We start from the raw sequence: 14,298 nt of genomic DNA, 5'->3' as shown, positions 1-14,298 counted from the left end.
AACCAGCTACTGTGAAAAAAATCAAGGGAGGGAGAAAGAACGCATTCAAGAAAAGTTTAGCGATGGCCAAATTAACATATCAATACTCTGTCAGTAGTAAATCATCCATACAACTATATTAGTAGTAGCAAAATTGAAAGTACAAATATTTTTAGCCAACGTCATTAGTCACATCTCCACAAAGATCAAGCAGAAAATAAGCATTGTGGAGGATCTTCAAAAGGCATCTTTATGTGAACCTTTATCACATTGTCATTAAGATTAAATGCCCCTCCCCACTAACAGTCCAATTATTTTTCTCCAAAGGAAGGAAAGTATTCACATGGAATCTAATGTTCCTAACAGGTCAGTTTACCCCATCTGCAGAGTAAGCAGGTTTTCTGAGTAGATACATAGTGTTTAAAATCACATTCCACTACCTGCTTTTAAAAAACACATAATGGGGGTCAACACAGACTTTTCTCCCCAACATCTCAAGGTTGGAGATTAACAGGAATACTTTCTCATTTTTCAGATTGAACTGGTTCAGTCACAGCACAGACATGTTTGTCTCAGAATCAAGTCTTTCCCCTTCCCAGAGACTGCACAATGCTGGATAATATGATGTCAGCAGAGCAACTGCAGCATCTACTTCCCAAAAAGAGAGTATTAACTGCTATTTTAATATGATCATATCAAAAAAAGTTGGTACTTAGAACCATATAACCATGCCAGCTAACCATAAAGGAACATATTTGGTGTACAAGGTACAGTTAAATGCAGACGACTCCCGATGYAGCAAACCACCACGAGACCCAGGCAGCAGATCCACATTCTGCGGCCTCCCTCTGCCAGTGGCCAGCACGGCAAGTTTACAGGACTCTCTGAAACCTTCTTGAGAGGAGCCATTATGAAATAGGAAGTGCGTAAGAGAAACCACTTCTCAATTCCATAGCACAATTTTTATTCCAAAACACCACGTTTCAGCTCATGTATGTTTTTATCTTATCTGCTACACTTAAGTCTTAGTAAGCTTATGGAAGTAAATTCAAGGAATTAACCATACTTTGTGTGAACTTCCAGTATTTTCTATTTCTTTTTAAAAAGTCTTTCTGAAACTCCTTTTGTTCTTCATTGAGACTTAGGACTTAATCACTTCCAAAGAAATTTATTATTTTTATATACCATCATCTTTTCACATCCTGTCTTTTCTAAACCAGTTATAACATCTTCCTCTTCTTGTTCCCGTGGCCAAGCATTTTCTCATCTCTAACCATTTGCATGTTGTCCCTCTGTGGCATTTCTATTTCTGAATGTCTTTTGTGATATCCTTTAATGTTAATTTGATATATTTTCAGGTATTTTGGAATACCTTTCCTTTGATGGTACATGTAAACTGTTTGGCATTGTTACCCTTTGCCTTTGAAAGCATATTTAATCCAATCTGTGGAGGGTTCCTAAACCTTTTTTTTTTTTTTTTACATTAAGTTTATATAATTTTTTCAACTTTAACAGACATACAATTTACATCTGACAAACATGCTCAATTCAGAAAAAGCTTCAGTAGTCGTCTTTTTCTAGTCCTCATCACAAATATTTCTTTAATCATTTCCACATATTGCTCAAAAAAATCACTGAAGAAACTCACTTGAACAGTTATGAATATCTAGTGGTTTATTATCTTAAGATTCATTACCCTTGAGGAATCCTGAAGTTCCCCTTCAATGCCTTCAAGATACTCATCACAGACCTCAAGATAAAGGCAGATTACAGCATACTTGGAAACACCTGTAATTTTACTCAAAGCCTTGAGACTATCTCATCCATCATTAAATGTGGACTTGGCCCAACTTGACTCCCTACTGTTCTAAATGAACAGACACTACTGAAAACAGCTCTTGCAAAACACCACTACTTGGAAGGAAGGAAAAATACAATATGATTTCTTGCAGTGTTTCTAATTCTTACATCTTAATTGCTAGCTTTGCAAAAAATATTTCCTCCTTCAAGCCACAGCTTTTGTAATCGTAATTATTCCAAACATATATTGGGTTTCTATGCTATATGCAAGAAAGCTAAAAAGTTCTTTTTTCTTAAATGAAACCTAGAGCTAGCAAAATCTCATGACTTTCAAGATCAAAATCCTGGTACTCTGGGAGATTCCTCTGTTGCAATGCTTTAGAGAGCATTACAATCATGTCAAAACTTACATTCTAGTTCTCGCTCAAAGGAGAGACTACTTGCTTTTAAACTAAGGCTTCTCTCTGACAGAACCTGAATGGGCCAATTCATGTTTTGAAATCAGCTTTTGGAATACATTAGTCACAAATCAGTTTATCTATGAATCTGCAAGCATAAGGGCTTTCTACTAGGATTGTTTCTTCATATCCTATTTATGTTTTTGGACTGCTGCCTACAAATAGAGCAAAAAGTGTGTCACCCACCTCTGCCTGAATAATCCGGTACCCACAACTTTGAGATAAATATCCGTATTAAATGGGCACAGAAGCTGCTTAAGACAACCACCCTCTTCCCCACAGTAGGAGCAGCACAGCACAAACACTCCCATAGAAAGGACACTATTTACCTATGAAATTAGGTGCAAGAGAAGAAGTGTCAGAGTTGAGAGAAACAGGAGAGCCCTTCGAAGGGAACCCCAAGGAAGGGAAGTAACCTGGAAAGACAGAATACACCAGTAAATCAAGCCTGAGAGAAGGCACCAAGAGACAGTGTTCCCAATGATGAGGACATTCCACAGAGCACAGAAAATACCACGTACATAAAAATCCATGTCACATTTGCTATTTATTCCTTACTCACTCTCACTGTCCTACCACCCATAACATATACTACCAATATACTGCATATACTAACATGAACACAACTGGTATCATAAACTGAGTCTACATAAAATAATACAGCAGCAACCTAAGAGTCACTGGTATTCAGACAATTGTATAGTAGCACTTCCAACTGCAATGATCTTGTCAGAAGGAGAACTGTCTCCTATAAAAGACTGGTAAAAAGTCATCCCAAATCTTTTAACATTTTGCTAGCAAGAAGCAGCTACTTTTGGCTAAGTACAGTACTCTACTTCTGTTCCCAAGAGAGGCTATCGTCACTGGCACAGCACTTCCATGTTTCCATCAATTAAAAGTAAAGGTTTGTCACCCAAGTCAGATGTGAAGGCCAGACCTCTCCCTGACTGAGGATGGCATCTGCTCCCAAGACTTTTCCACTCAGTCTTCAAAGCCCTCTTTACTATTATTTTTAAAATACACCCCTAAGACAACTACTTTGAGGTCAGAGTAACATTGGCAGTTCTCTTTTCAGCCCTCTGTGTACGCTAAACTCCTGTCAAATGCTGGTGCCTCCGGAACGAATTCTCTTCCTTCTACATCATGCAGCCATAAGAGGTCTTACTACAATGACCTGAAAAGCCAGGCATGTTGGAGAGAGGAGTAGAAAGGACAACTGGCTTTGAAAAAAGGCAGGAACTGATCATCACCCAAGGAACATATGCACAACAGAGGAAAAAAAGAAACCTCTGGAAGTTCCTTTCCATTCTTGACTCTTCCTTAAACTGCTTCCACTAAGAAAGCAATACTTGATCAGGATTACAAGGTTCTTGATAATGGAACACTTGTCAAAATATATAAAAAAAMCTATTTATATTCTAGCAAAAGTTAAAATGTATATCTGTATTAATTATAGTGCTTTCATGGTCCTTAAGTTCTCACTGTATGCTCACTATTATTTCTCTGCTCTCTCTGACAGTGTGTTGCTTGTCTTCCACTCTTTCCCACCCAGATCTCATATTCAGCATCTACCAACAGGTCAACTTCTGACTGCTGTGCTAGTGCTCAGCATTTTATGTTCCTTTCTTCTAAAGACAGGAATCTTGAGTGTACAAGAACAGGTATGAAATGTGCAACTTGGCAGCTGAGATTTCCTCAGTACAGTCTGCTAACAGAGCTTCTACTACTAAGAAGAATGGTCTCAGAAGAAAAGATGGAAGAGGAATCTCCTCCACAAACCACAACCAGCCTTTGCCTGACACATAAATAAAGTAAACAAGATGATGTGGATAGCTAGTGCAATACACTTTCGGTGTCTAAATGAGACCACCATGTCACCAACGGTATGACACCACCTTTCAGTCACTACTGGCATGAACAAGATCTGCATTTGCAATCCACAAAAGTCTGTTTATGTGCCAAGCTAGCTACTGTCTTTCCTTGAACTGTCATGAATTAAATTTCTGTTGTTCTGAAACCTAAAAAAAGGCAAAACAGAAGTCAGAAGAAAAAGTTACTTCTCTTAAAATGAAATGCTCTTCAGACTTGCAGACCACTTTTGGAGTATCAGACAGAAAATGTTTATYGGTTTCTTTTCACAGACATCCTAAACAGTCACTAGAAGTTCTTCACACTGATGACACCTAGAAACCAAGTTGTTCTGTAAGTAACAGCACTGATGAAGCTTTTCCAAAGCTTCTGCAGTAATCTTTGTCCTCCTTGAATCTTCTTCTCTCCCTCAATGAAATAAGTCCAGTTTCACCCTGTTCCTTCCATGAACATGAAACACCAGGTAGTCAGGGGCTATATACACACTGGCTGGCTGGAACTGCAGCCAAACAGAGAACTCCATGGCTGAGCTCTGCCTTTCTTTCCTGTGGAAGCAAGGTTTCTTTCATCTGCCCAGTGCCAATTTTCATTATTTCTATAAGAATTTAAACCCTCTGTGAAATTAGTTCAAAATTCACAGATTAAAAGTGCTGTTGGATGAGATTTACTGGGGGGAGGGGAAGAAGAGATTAAGGAAAGAAGAGGAAGACAGTAACTGAATAACCTGTTCTTTAGCACACCACACTAACCCTTCTTCACTCCATTATCCTGCTAACCCCGGTTAAAAACCCAACAGGGTAACTGTTCAGCTCCTATTGGAACCTCTTTCTCAGGGACACGAATTTCAGTCTCTCACTTCTGTTAGTTTTAAGACAACTGCAGGCACTTTGATTGTTCTACCCTTCTCATCAAGTTTGGTTTAAAATTCAAAGTTGCTCCAAAAAAATCAAAATTTACTTGGAGGGGAAAATGACACAGAGACCATCAGCATGATTAGCATATTCGTCATTTCCTTAGAAAACTAATCTGAAATCTAAACAAACATCTCAGAGTGAAAGTTTGTGTTCTTATCTCAGCTGAACTGAATTCATACAGACATTATCTACAAGGCAGAAACACTTCTAGTCAGAGCAATAGTATTTTATCCTATACAGTATTTCAGAAATCACTTTTAATCTCCCAAAACAATACAGGTATTCAAAAACAAAGACTCCTCAAAGTTGTTTAATAACTTTAAATAAGCCTTTATTTATTTTGGGGGGGGGGGGGGAAATCGAACTGCTTTGCAAAGAAAGACATACAAGCTTAAACCTATTTTGCCTCTCCAAAAGTGATACCACTGTGCAAAACTGAGAAAATTCTGGAACCTATGAGCATGCCCATGTATCTACAAACTTTTTATTGGTTTTAAAGACTTTAAAGAAACTAGCTCCACCAAATGTGCTTTCTACCTAGAGCTGTGTCTCTTAAGTGTTCAGGATGGAGTGCAAGTCTTTCTACATATTAATGTAAAGCAGTCTCCGTTACAAATTTATTTGTTATGGGTCCCTAACAGCTGCCCCTCAACACAACTTAATCAGGAAGATTATTCTATTCAGGTGCTTCAGTACCACAGGGGCAGTGAAATACTGAAGTAAGTAGGCTGTGCTTCTCAATGTGTTATTCTAGCCATAGAAGAAAAGTAAACCATACTAAAATGGACAAATGGCAGAACAATATCCTGAAAATGTACAGGAAGAACATAACTTTTAACATCATGCATGCTACATACAAGAGCAAAGAGAAATACTACTACAAAATAAAAATTAGCAATAGGAACCGTTAAAAATAAACATTCTGTGTACGCAACAATTCACAGGTTATTAAACATAAAGTTTTGATTGAGAAGTACCTTGTGGAGGGACTGGCTGTTGGTATCCTGGCATCGGACCATTATAAGTTCCATATTGCGAGTGAGGAACCCCTGGCAATGGCTGTCCTCCGTAGCCAGGCTGCTGGTATCCCTGATATCCAGGTTGAGGTTGCCCGTAAGGAGGCCCTGTGTGAGCTTGCTGGTTTACACTCATTGTATTCACATCCCCAAACTAATCTCACCTGCAAAAGAGGAGGAAAAGTGGCTTTTAGCAGACATAAAACCAAATGGGTCAACTTCTCTACTATTTTCACAAAAAAAAAAGTCCCTGAGGTACTAGGGAAGGTAACACATTAGTAGCAAGTTACTCTTGCACAGCAATTTTCCCAGTAAGATTAAAAAAAACCCTTTAGAAAAGCTAGCTAGAGAACAGTGTGTACATAAACTATGTTTCATAATCAACTTATTAATTCTTTAATATGGTTAGACTTGTGATCACCTTCTTAGGAAAAAAACCTCATAATTTGCTATTCTGCAACAGGTAATTATCAAGCTTCCCAAGATACCTTAAGAATTACTTGCAGCTCCCAGATCAACAAACCAATGGAAAACAGACTTCATGACTCAGATGCGAGATTCCTTAACATAACACCAGTAACACTCAGCAAGTTCAGCTTGCAGCTCTATGCTTAGTCTATTAGATCATGCTTCCTTGCTAAAAAAGCAACACACTTCAGCATCCACAAAGGCTGCTTCTTGAAACCTTTGAAAGAATCTAGAACAAGGTCAAGAAAGACTTTTTCTTTCTTTTTCTTTTTCTTTTTTTTTTTTTATAACAGTGGACGCTTTAAAGTCCTCATTATATGCATACATGTTTCAGAAAATTAAAAGATTCCAAATGCAGCATGCTCACCTAAAAAAGATGTTCAAAAAGAAAAGCATCCCAGGCAAAGATGTCACCAATAGATTTATACAAAAGGGCAAGACCAGGAAGGAGAGTGTGTCAGAGACATGTCGGAAGTTTCCTGACAAAGCCATTCACAAAATCTTGCTTAATAGATGGATTCCTAATTCCTCTCTTTTGTACATACTAAAGATTGACTAACTTTATAGAGAGAAAAACAAAAAAGACCATGGGAGACCCCAAAGCAAGCCGGCACTTACAATACCATGGTCCCAAGCAGGCAGATATACCACAGAGACCTCCAGCTGTGGAGAACCAAGGAGATCTGCTCAAGGGCAGGAGACTCCCCCATAGTCTGTTTCTCAATAACACCCTGTACCCCCTGTTGTACTCCTTTAACTACATATAGCATTGTTCCCTCCAACACAGCTAAGACTGTATCTGTAGTAATATTGTAAACAAATGCGTGTATGTAAAGCAAAAAATTAAAGGCTGCAGTTTATATAAAAATGCAAAGCTAAAGTAAAGCAAATAACTTTAATTCTGCCCTCATCTTGCTCCAAACCCTACGATGAACTCGTGCATTAAAGATGTGTAGTAAATCCTAACACAAACATGACAAATAGTGCTGCAACAGCCATCAGCCTGTTGAAGTAAATCCCAATGAGGAATCTACAGCTTAACTCAAGAAGGTAACAAATGCCTGAATTGTTTTGCCTATTCATTAATTTTAACATGCCAACCAAGGCTAATTTTTTTTACACTATCAAAAATGTAACCTCAAAGAATTATTTCAGCAACAGACACAACAGTCATACAGAAAGGGTACTAAAATAACAATGGTTCTTAAAGAACCATCTATATACAAAGACATTCTTGCAGARCCATATATATCATACCAAGGGAAAACATGCGTATCATAACAGAACAATCTAATAGTTTACAGAAGACAGAGCGTACTACATTTTAAGTTTCCATAGCTAGTAAATACAACAAATACAAACAAAGCATGCTAATGCTTACCCTAAAAATTAGATATTTTGCATCTGAACTAGGACTTAGAAATTTTTGATTTGTATGTCACATTTTTTCAACTTTTATCTGTAGATGACAACTCACATTAACATCAGCTGTACTATACATCTTTTAAACTTAATCTGAAAGGAAAAAAATTAAGTTTTATATTTATATTCTTCATACTCTATGAAGGTAACAACAGAGATTTTGTTTAAAAACAAGAACTTTTCTATTAAATATTTAAAGTTAGTTTACCCTTGGAAGAATGTCATTCGCAACAGCTTACAAAAGTGTGAMAGTCTGAATTTTTGATCAGCCTGCATTGTTTTTAAACACCTTCATACTGAGCCAGAGGGTCAGTGCTAAAAACTCAGGTTTCCCACTCCACCTTTGACTTAATTCTGCAGAACAGTCTAACCTGGGCAGCCATGGGGCCAAGAAATCTGGACTTTGGGGCCTGCTCCCTGCCCAAGTTCCTTTAGAGGTTAACCTCTTCCTCCCCAGCTTGGTACTGCCAGCACATCACAATCACAGACCTACCCCCTCTGCTTCTCGTTCAGTGCAAACAGCAAAGTAGGACAGTTCCTCCTGCAAGGTGGGAGCAAAGGGAAGGGAGAATATGGCAAGAGGATTGCTATATCTGAGCATCTTGGGACATAAGGGCAGCCGCCGCTGCCAAGGAAGGACCACGGCTTGCTCGCTTCTTTGTTCTAAGCACTGACTGCTGCTTATCAGACTGTGCACACATGGAGTTTGTTGGAACAGTCACTAGAAGCAAAACAGCTCTTCCAGAAGAGCTGTAGACTAAGCGGGAGCATCCTGCAGAACACGTCCAGAACTATAATCATTAAGTCACTCTTCACAATTCACACCTACAAAACTCTACAGGAGCCGCTGGAGATATCCCCAAACAAATCTACTGTTTGCAGAGACAATTATTACAGGGCTGGAGAAGACCAATCTTTCACCCCCCGCCTTTTTTATATGGCAAGACAGGGGGAAAAACTCAAGAGTATCCCTTGCAAACCATTTTTGACTTACTGATATGTGTATATTTAGGTGGTGACCTTACCTGACGATCTTTTACTATTCTCTTTTTAGCCTTCCCCTTCCCTCCCATGAATGCTATTCCCTACCTGACTGGGCAGTAGCTGTCTGCTCCTTCTTCTCTCCTCAGTAATACTGAAACCAAGAGGCAAGCCTATTTAAAGCAAAACTAGAAGAACAAAGTTCCGAGAAAATAATTTCCTGTGCTTTCTAGGAAAAAGTAGCTACATGAAGGAGATGGTTCTGAGTGCCCCCACTGAGAGAAAGGTAGTTACCACTCAGACTTTCAGCCATTCCATGAGGCAGCCTGCACATGCTAACCTCCAGCACAGCACAGGCTGATATTTCCTCCAAAGTGGCAGAGGGTGAAGGAGGGAACTGAAAAGGAGGAGGAAACACCTGAGACACCCAAAAAGCAGCCTGTGTTGAAGTTGGGGGAAAGGTTACYTTATTAGTTCAGTTGTTCGACTTGCTCTAAATGTAAGGCTAGTGCCATGCTTGCTCATTATTGTTGTGGAGTATCATCTGGGCAAGACCAAGGGTATCCACCTCAGAAGGCAAAGACAGTCGTTGCTGCATGAGTCCCTGCTCCTTCTCCCTCACGGAAGATCATTTTTATCAAACAGCATTCATTTTATTTGCCAAAAAAGATGTATGTGAAATAGAGATCAGAAATTAGAACTTGGTATTGGAACAGATATGGGAAAAGGGAGGATTTTATACCCTATTTGAGATGACAAAAAAAAAAAAAAAATCACAGAAAGAATGTAATGCATACACCAGATAAGGAGAGAAGTAAATGGGCACTTCTGCTTGATCAAAATACTGAAGATATTCATCTGTATGTGGCAACACATTATTAGAACTAAGCGAAAGGTAATGTTAAAACATGCTGTTGAACATCATACTACTACACTCAACAGTTACAATACAAAGCACCAGTATATAAACAAAGCTCAAGTAAGCAGAACTGATGCTAGTATGAAAATGCTATCGCAACAAGCAGTCATTACTATAAATAAYTGAAATCCGTTTCTTGCAAAACATGAAGCAGTCACTCTCTACAGTTTTCTATTCCTCTGTACAAAAGGCAGTTGACTATGGAAGTTTTGTTTAAAATAGTGTTAGTGCAAATAATAAAAAATTATATCAGGACACAAGTATACAAGACAGATAACCAGCGCTGATCGGCAACAAACTGAAGGAAAAAAAATGCACATCAATACAGGGAACAAATCTTTAGCTTCTATAATATGTTGAATTCCTCAGTATCCACATAAAACAGACTGCAATTCAGTTTTTATGACCCGTTTTAAAAAAATACAGTGATTCATATGAATGTTTTCAATCAGCAGAACTCCCAAATCACTAAAAATTGCACAGCCATCATTTTTCTGGTTTGCATTCACTGTTAATTCCCTTTTGAAACTGAAAAGCTTGATCTCATCAGTTCTTGATCAGTTTCTAAAGGAAAAGCATACAACAAAATGACTTACTTTCAGAAAGATGCTAAATTTTTACTGGTCCCAAAGAAATAAAAGCCTTATTTGTTTCCATTTTTGATGAGAGTGATCCTTGGAAAAAAGCTGAGGACAGCATGGCCTGCTATATTTTGCTGGAACTAAAGCAAATATGTCTACTTAATTTCTGAACATGGAAATCAAAGTCATTTCCAAAAGATGGGAGAGAAGGGAATGATCAGCATCCTCAAAGACCGATTTAGAACATTACTTATAGCGTCTTTAACGTGTCGATGCTGCAATTTTATGTAGAAGTACCAAAATAACGCCATTCTCATAAAGACCTAAATTCTGGAGCCAAGAACACTCTTCTGACAGATGTCCTTGCTTTTGCTTCAGATACAGCATGACAAAGCCTGCTACAAGGATTCATAGAACACCTGGCTCTCTTTAGATGCAAGAAGCTCCTGTTTCACTTTTTTAAACAGAAATGCTGGAAGAGAAGCTCATATCCTGGAAGTCAAAGACTGGCAACTGATCTGGAATGATCCAGGCCATTACAGCGGCATGCCTCCCATATATTTGTCCAAATTATTCCAAACAGCATTACTGGAATGCACCCCCAAAATCCAGTTTTATCTGTGTGGAGCTCTGTCTTTGAAGCTGGGCAGATTCTCAGAACTTCTTACACCATAGGTAATATTTTCTTCATCTATGCATTTTGAGTTCAAAAGGATCTGTTTTAACAGTTCATCCAGAGACATAAGACACCTACTTTACAAAAATGTAACTTTGCAATTTAATACCAATGAAAGTCCAGAAGCCACAGTATTTGCATTGAAGACTCTTCTAGGAAAAGAAATGATAGATTAACTGCTAAAACACCTTGACACAAYAGGTTCTAGAAGAGAGTTTTGCTTTTTTTGGGCTGTTTTGAAAGAGTCTTTCAGGCATCAGGATGCAAAAATCAGTAGTTCAYGCCTAAGTTAAAAAGATCATTTCTATGTTCTTCTAAAGAAGGGCTCCCTTAAGCCCCATTCTGTTAGGCCAAAGGTCCTTGCCATCAACTTGGGCAAGGACCAACGCAACATACAAGTTACAAGAGTGTGAAAATGGTAAAAAATTCAATACAAAAATCTTAGTCTTGACCTAACCTCAAATCTCCCACAATTTCCAACCCCCTACCCCCTCCAGTAGATTTTTACCTCTCTTTCGGGAATAAACTCTAACAAAATACAGGCATCCCTGGATGGATAACTATTTCTCAAAAAGATTTCAAAATCACTCAGTTATGGGCACCACTCCTGGAGGGAAATTCTGTGGAGGCCAACGTCATAGAAAATATGACATCAATAAAGTGACAGTGGAAGATTTTTCTCCTCCTTAGTTGCATCTCCAGATACCTGTTACAACCAGTGAAGTCATCTGACTCACTTCTGTGAACTTTGCACAAGTGTAATTGATTAGAAACAGTTAAAGTAGTTTAAAGTTTAGAGAAGAGGACAGAAGGAAGAACAAATGAGTAAAAATTTGTAGAATAAGACTTAAAACTGTATTATAATGCTACACAAACTTTCTGTGCATACATTGTAACACTGCCCATCTTTCATCCAAGATTTCTGTGCTCTAACTTCAAAAATATGTATTATACAATTCCTATCACTCACAAAAAATAAAGATGCCCAGAATTAGTTTTTCCCAATGCATCCCACCCAGTTTGTATTGTCTTTTCATGCTTTCTTTCTTCAGATTGGAGCTCGCTGATCTCACAAGAACAAGCTCTATCTCCACATTCCATTCCTAATAAAGTCTTTCAAACCTAAAGAACCAGACACCTCCACCTTTTTCTTCTGTGGAGACCTTGCTGTTGATTATTGTTAGTCAATATTTGTACCTTGCCCTTCCTTAGCCAACCACCAATTCTTTCTTGGATTTTTGACCCTCCTTCTGATAATAACTGTTACAGGAAGAAAATATAATCCTACAGTATCAGAAGAAAACAACTGAAGGGATACAAGCATCAAACAACTCATTGAAGAAATAATCCTTTAGACAGCTTTTACYGCTAGAGCTAGAACTCAGCTTTCAGCCATGAAATTAGAACCTGTAGTCAATGTCCTAGCACGCTAAGAAGAACTACTTCTTAGATCCATCTTCATCTAGCACTCTGTCTGAAGCAATAAAGAATTGAGTGATACATCTTTAAGCAGAAAGGTTCTTACTTACAGAACTAGCCTTCTTTCACACAAAAATGGGCAGAGGTGCTTATGTTTCTGCTGACAGTACACACCTATGATTTAAGACAAGTCCCTTCAGAAAAGAGAGGCTCTAGGATTCTAGGTCACATAGACTTGTGCCYACCCCTCAATCAGAATAGCTATTCTTTGACAAGGAGGAACAGATCAAAGCCAAAGTTACTTAAATCCATCCAGGACAATTTCACATTAATGAACAGTAAAGACTTCAAGAGTAAGTTCAGCAGCAAATCAAATTACTTTTTAAAAAAAGAAAAGAGATAAAGAGAGAGAGAGATTGTACATTATATGTCAGAAGGCATTTCCCCTCCCTCTAACATTCTCCCAAACATTTGGTAAAGTTTACTAACGAACCTTGTAACAAGAAAGGACTAATATTTTTATGGGACTATCAGATGAAAACTGAGTTGCAAACTATAAAAGTCTTCTTTAACATTATCATACAAATATAAAGAATTCTCRTGGTTAACTTCTGATGCTGGTGTAAACAACTAACCTGTGTTCCAGCAACCACCTTCATCAGCCACAGCTACTGTAAGTTTAAAGGGAGCTTAAACTACAATATGACAGTTACCAGTGAAGCCCAGTTTGGATGTTTTTGCAAGATTTCCCTATCAAAGACACGATTTCAGAGTTGACTAAGACAACACACATGCTTTTTTGTGGTGGTACTGGAAAATGCTCAAGTACCCCTGTAGTATAAAAAGAAGTGAAACTAACCTTCTCCCTGCTCAAAAGGGCTTACCTCAGAAAAAGTGAAAGTGAACTCCAGCAATACAAAACAAACACAGTTAAAGCACCATCTATGTGGAAACCATAATTTCATCTTGCACATTTACTATCTCAAGCCTATTGTCATGTTTTGGTCATGCCATCTCCCTTCCTTTTTCCCATGCATTTTCAAAGCAAGCCATAGGCAGCCAACTGCTAAATTGAGTAGCAAACCCAGAAAACCGCAGTCACCGGGTCTCTGCATGGGACGACCCTCCTCTAGAAGCCTTGAATGAATGACAGCTTAAGCAGCGCAACACAATACACTGGAGAACAGAACGAGGAYTGCAAAACCGCCGGGCTATTTCAGAGGACACCTTCCCTCACACACACCCCGGGCAGCAGGAAGGCGCTCGGCTTTCCGGGAGGGAGCGACGGTCCGACCCGCAGAGCCCCGGGCCGCCGCCCCACCCCGGGCCGCCGACGGCCGAGTTGGCCCCCCCTCGGAGGGGAAGCCCCGCCGCCAGGCAGGCCGGGCCCAGCGGCCGCCACCCCCGCGGCCGGGGCGGCGCGGGCCGCTCCCTCACGGGCGCGCTACCGGGGCCGGTCGCCGGCGCGGGCGGGACCGACGCGACGCCCTGCTCGGCGCCACCGCAGAGCCGCCGCCGCCAGGCCCCGGCTCCCGCGGCGGGGAGGGAGGCGGCGGCGCTGCCTCAGGCCTCGCCGCCCGGGGCGCCGCCGGGAGGCCTGGCGCCCCCCGGAGCCGCCGCGCGGCCTCACTCACCGCTGCCGCCGCTGCCCCCCGCTCCCGGCGCTGCTGCCGGGCCCGCTTCCGGTTCCCGGGCCTGGCGCTCCCACCGGAAGCGCCCCTCCGCCCGCTCTCTGCCACGTCCGCACTCCCCGCCAACCCCCGGCCGCCGCGCCGCCCCGCCCGGAAGGGCCCGGA

The 14,298-nt window shown here is 40.2% G+C and overlaps 1 protein-coding gene across 4 annotated transcripts in view; it reads right to left on the bottom strand.

Moving 5' to 3' along the window:
* SEC24C (SEC24 homolog C, COPII coat complex component) overlaps nucleotides 1-14,253 on the bottom strand; it is a 41,377-nt gene extending 27,124 nt beyond the window's left edge. Inside the window, exons 1-3 of one of the 4 annotated variants that reach the window (XM_026055810.1) lie at nucleotides 14,137-14,253; nucleotides 5,998-6,200; nucleotides 2,567-2,653 (exon numbers count right to left, since the gene is read on the bottom strand). In XM_026055810.1, the coding sequence (XP_025911595.1) occupies nucleotides 2,567-2,653; nucleotides 5,998-6,172 (262 nt within the window). In that variant the 5' untranslated portion in view covers nucleotides 6,173-6,200; nucleotides 14,137-14,253. The remainder of the gene's footprint in view (nucleotides 1-2,566; nucleotides 2,654-5,997; nucleotides 6,201-14,136) is intronic. The other 3 variants (XM_026055811.1, XM_026055812.1, XM_026055813.1) reach the window with 3 other exon arrangements.
* Nucleotides 14,254-14,298: the final 45 nt, after the last annotated feature.

Source organism: Apteryx rowi, unplaced genomic scaffold (assembly GCF_003343035.1).
Source record: "Apteryx rowi isolate R43461 unplaced genomic scaffold, aptRow1 scaffold_126, whole genome shotgun sequence".
Lineage (NCBI taxonomy): Eukaryota > Metazoa > Chordata > Aves > Apterygiformes > Apterygidae > Apteryx > Apteryx rowi.
This window is presented reverse-complemented; position numbering and strand designations above follow the sequence as displayed.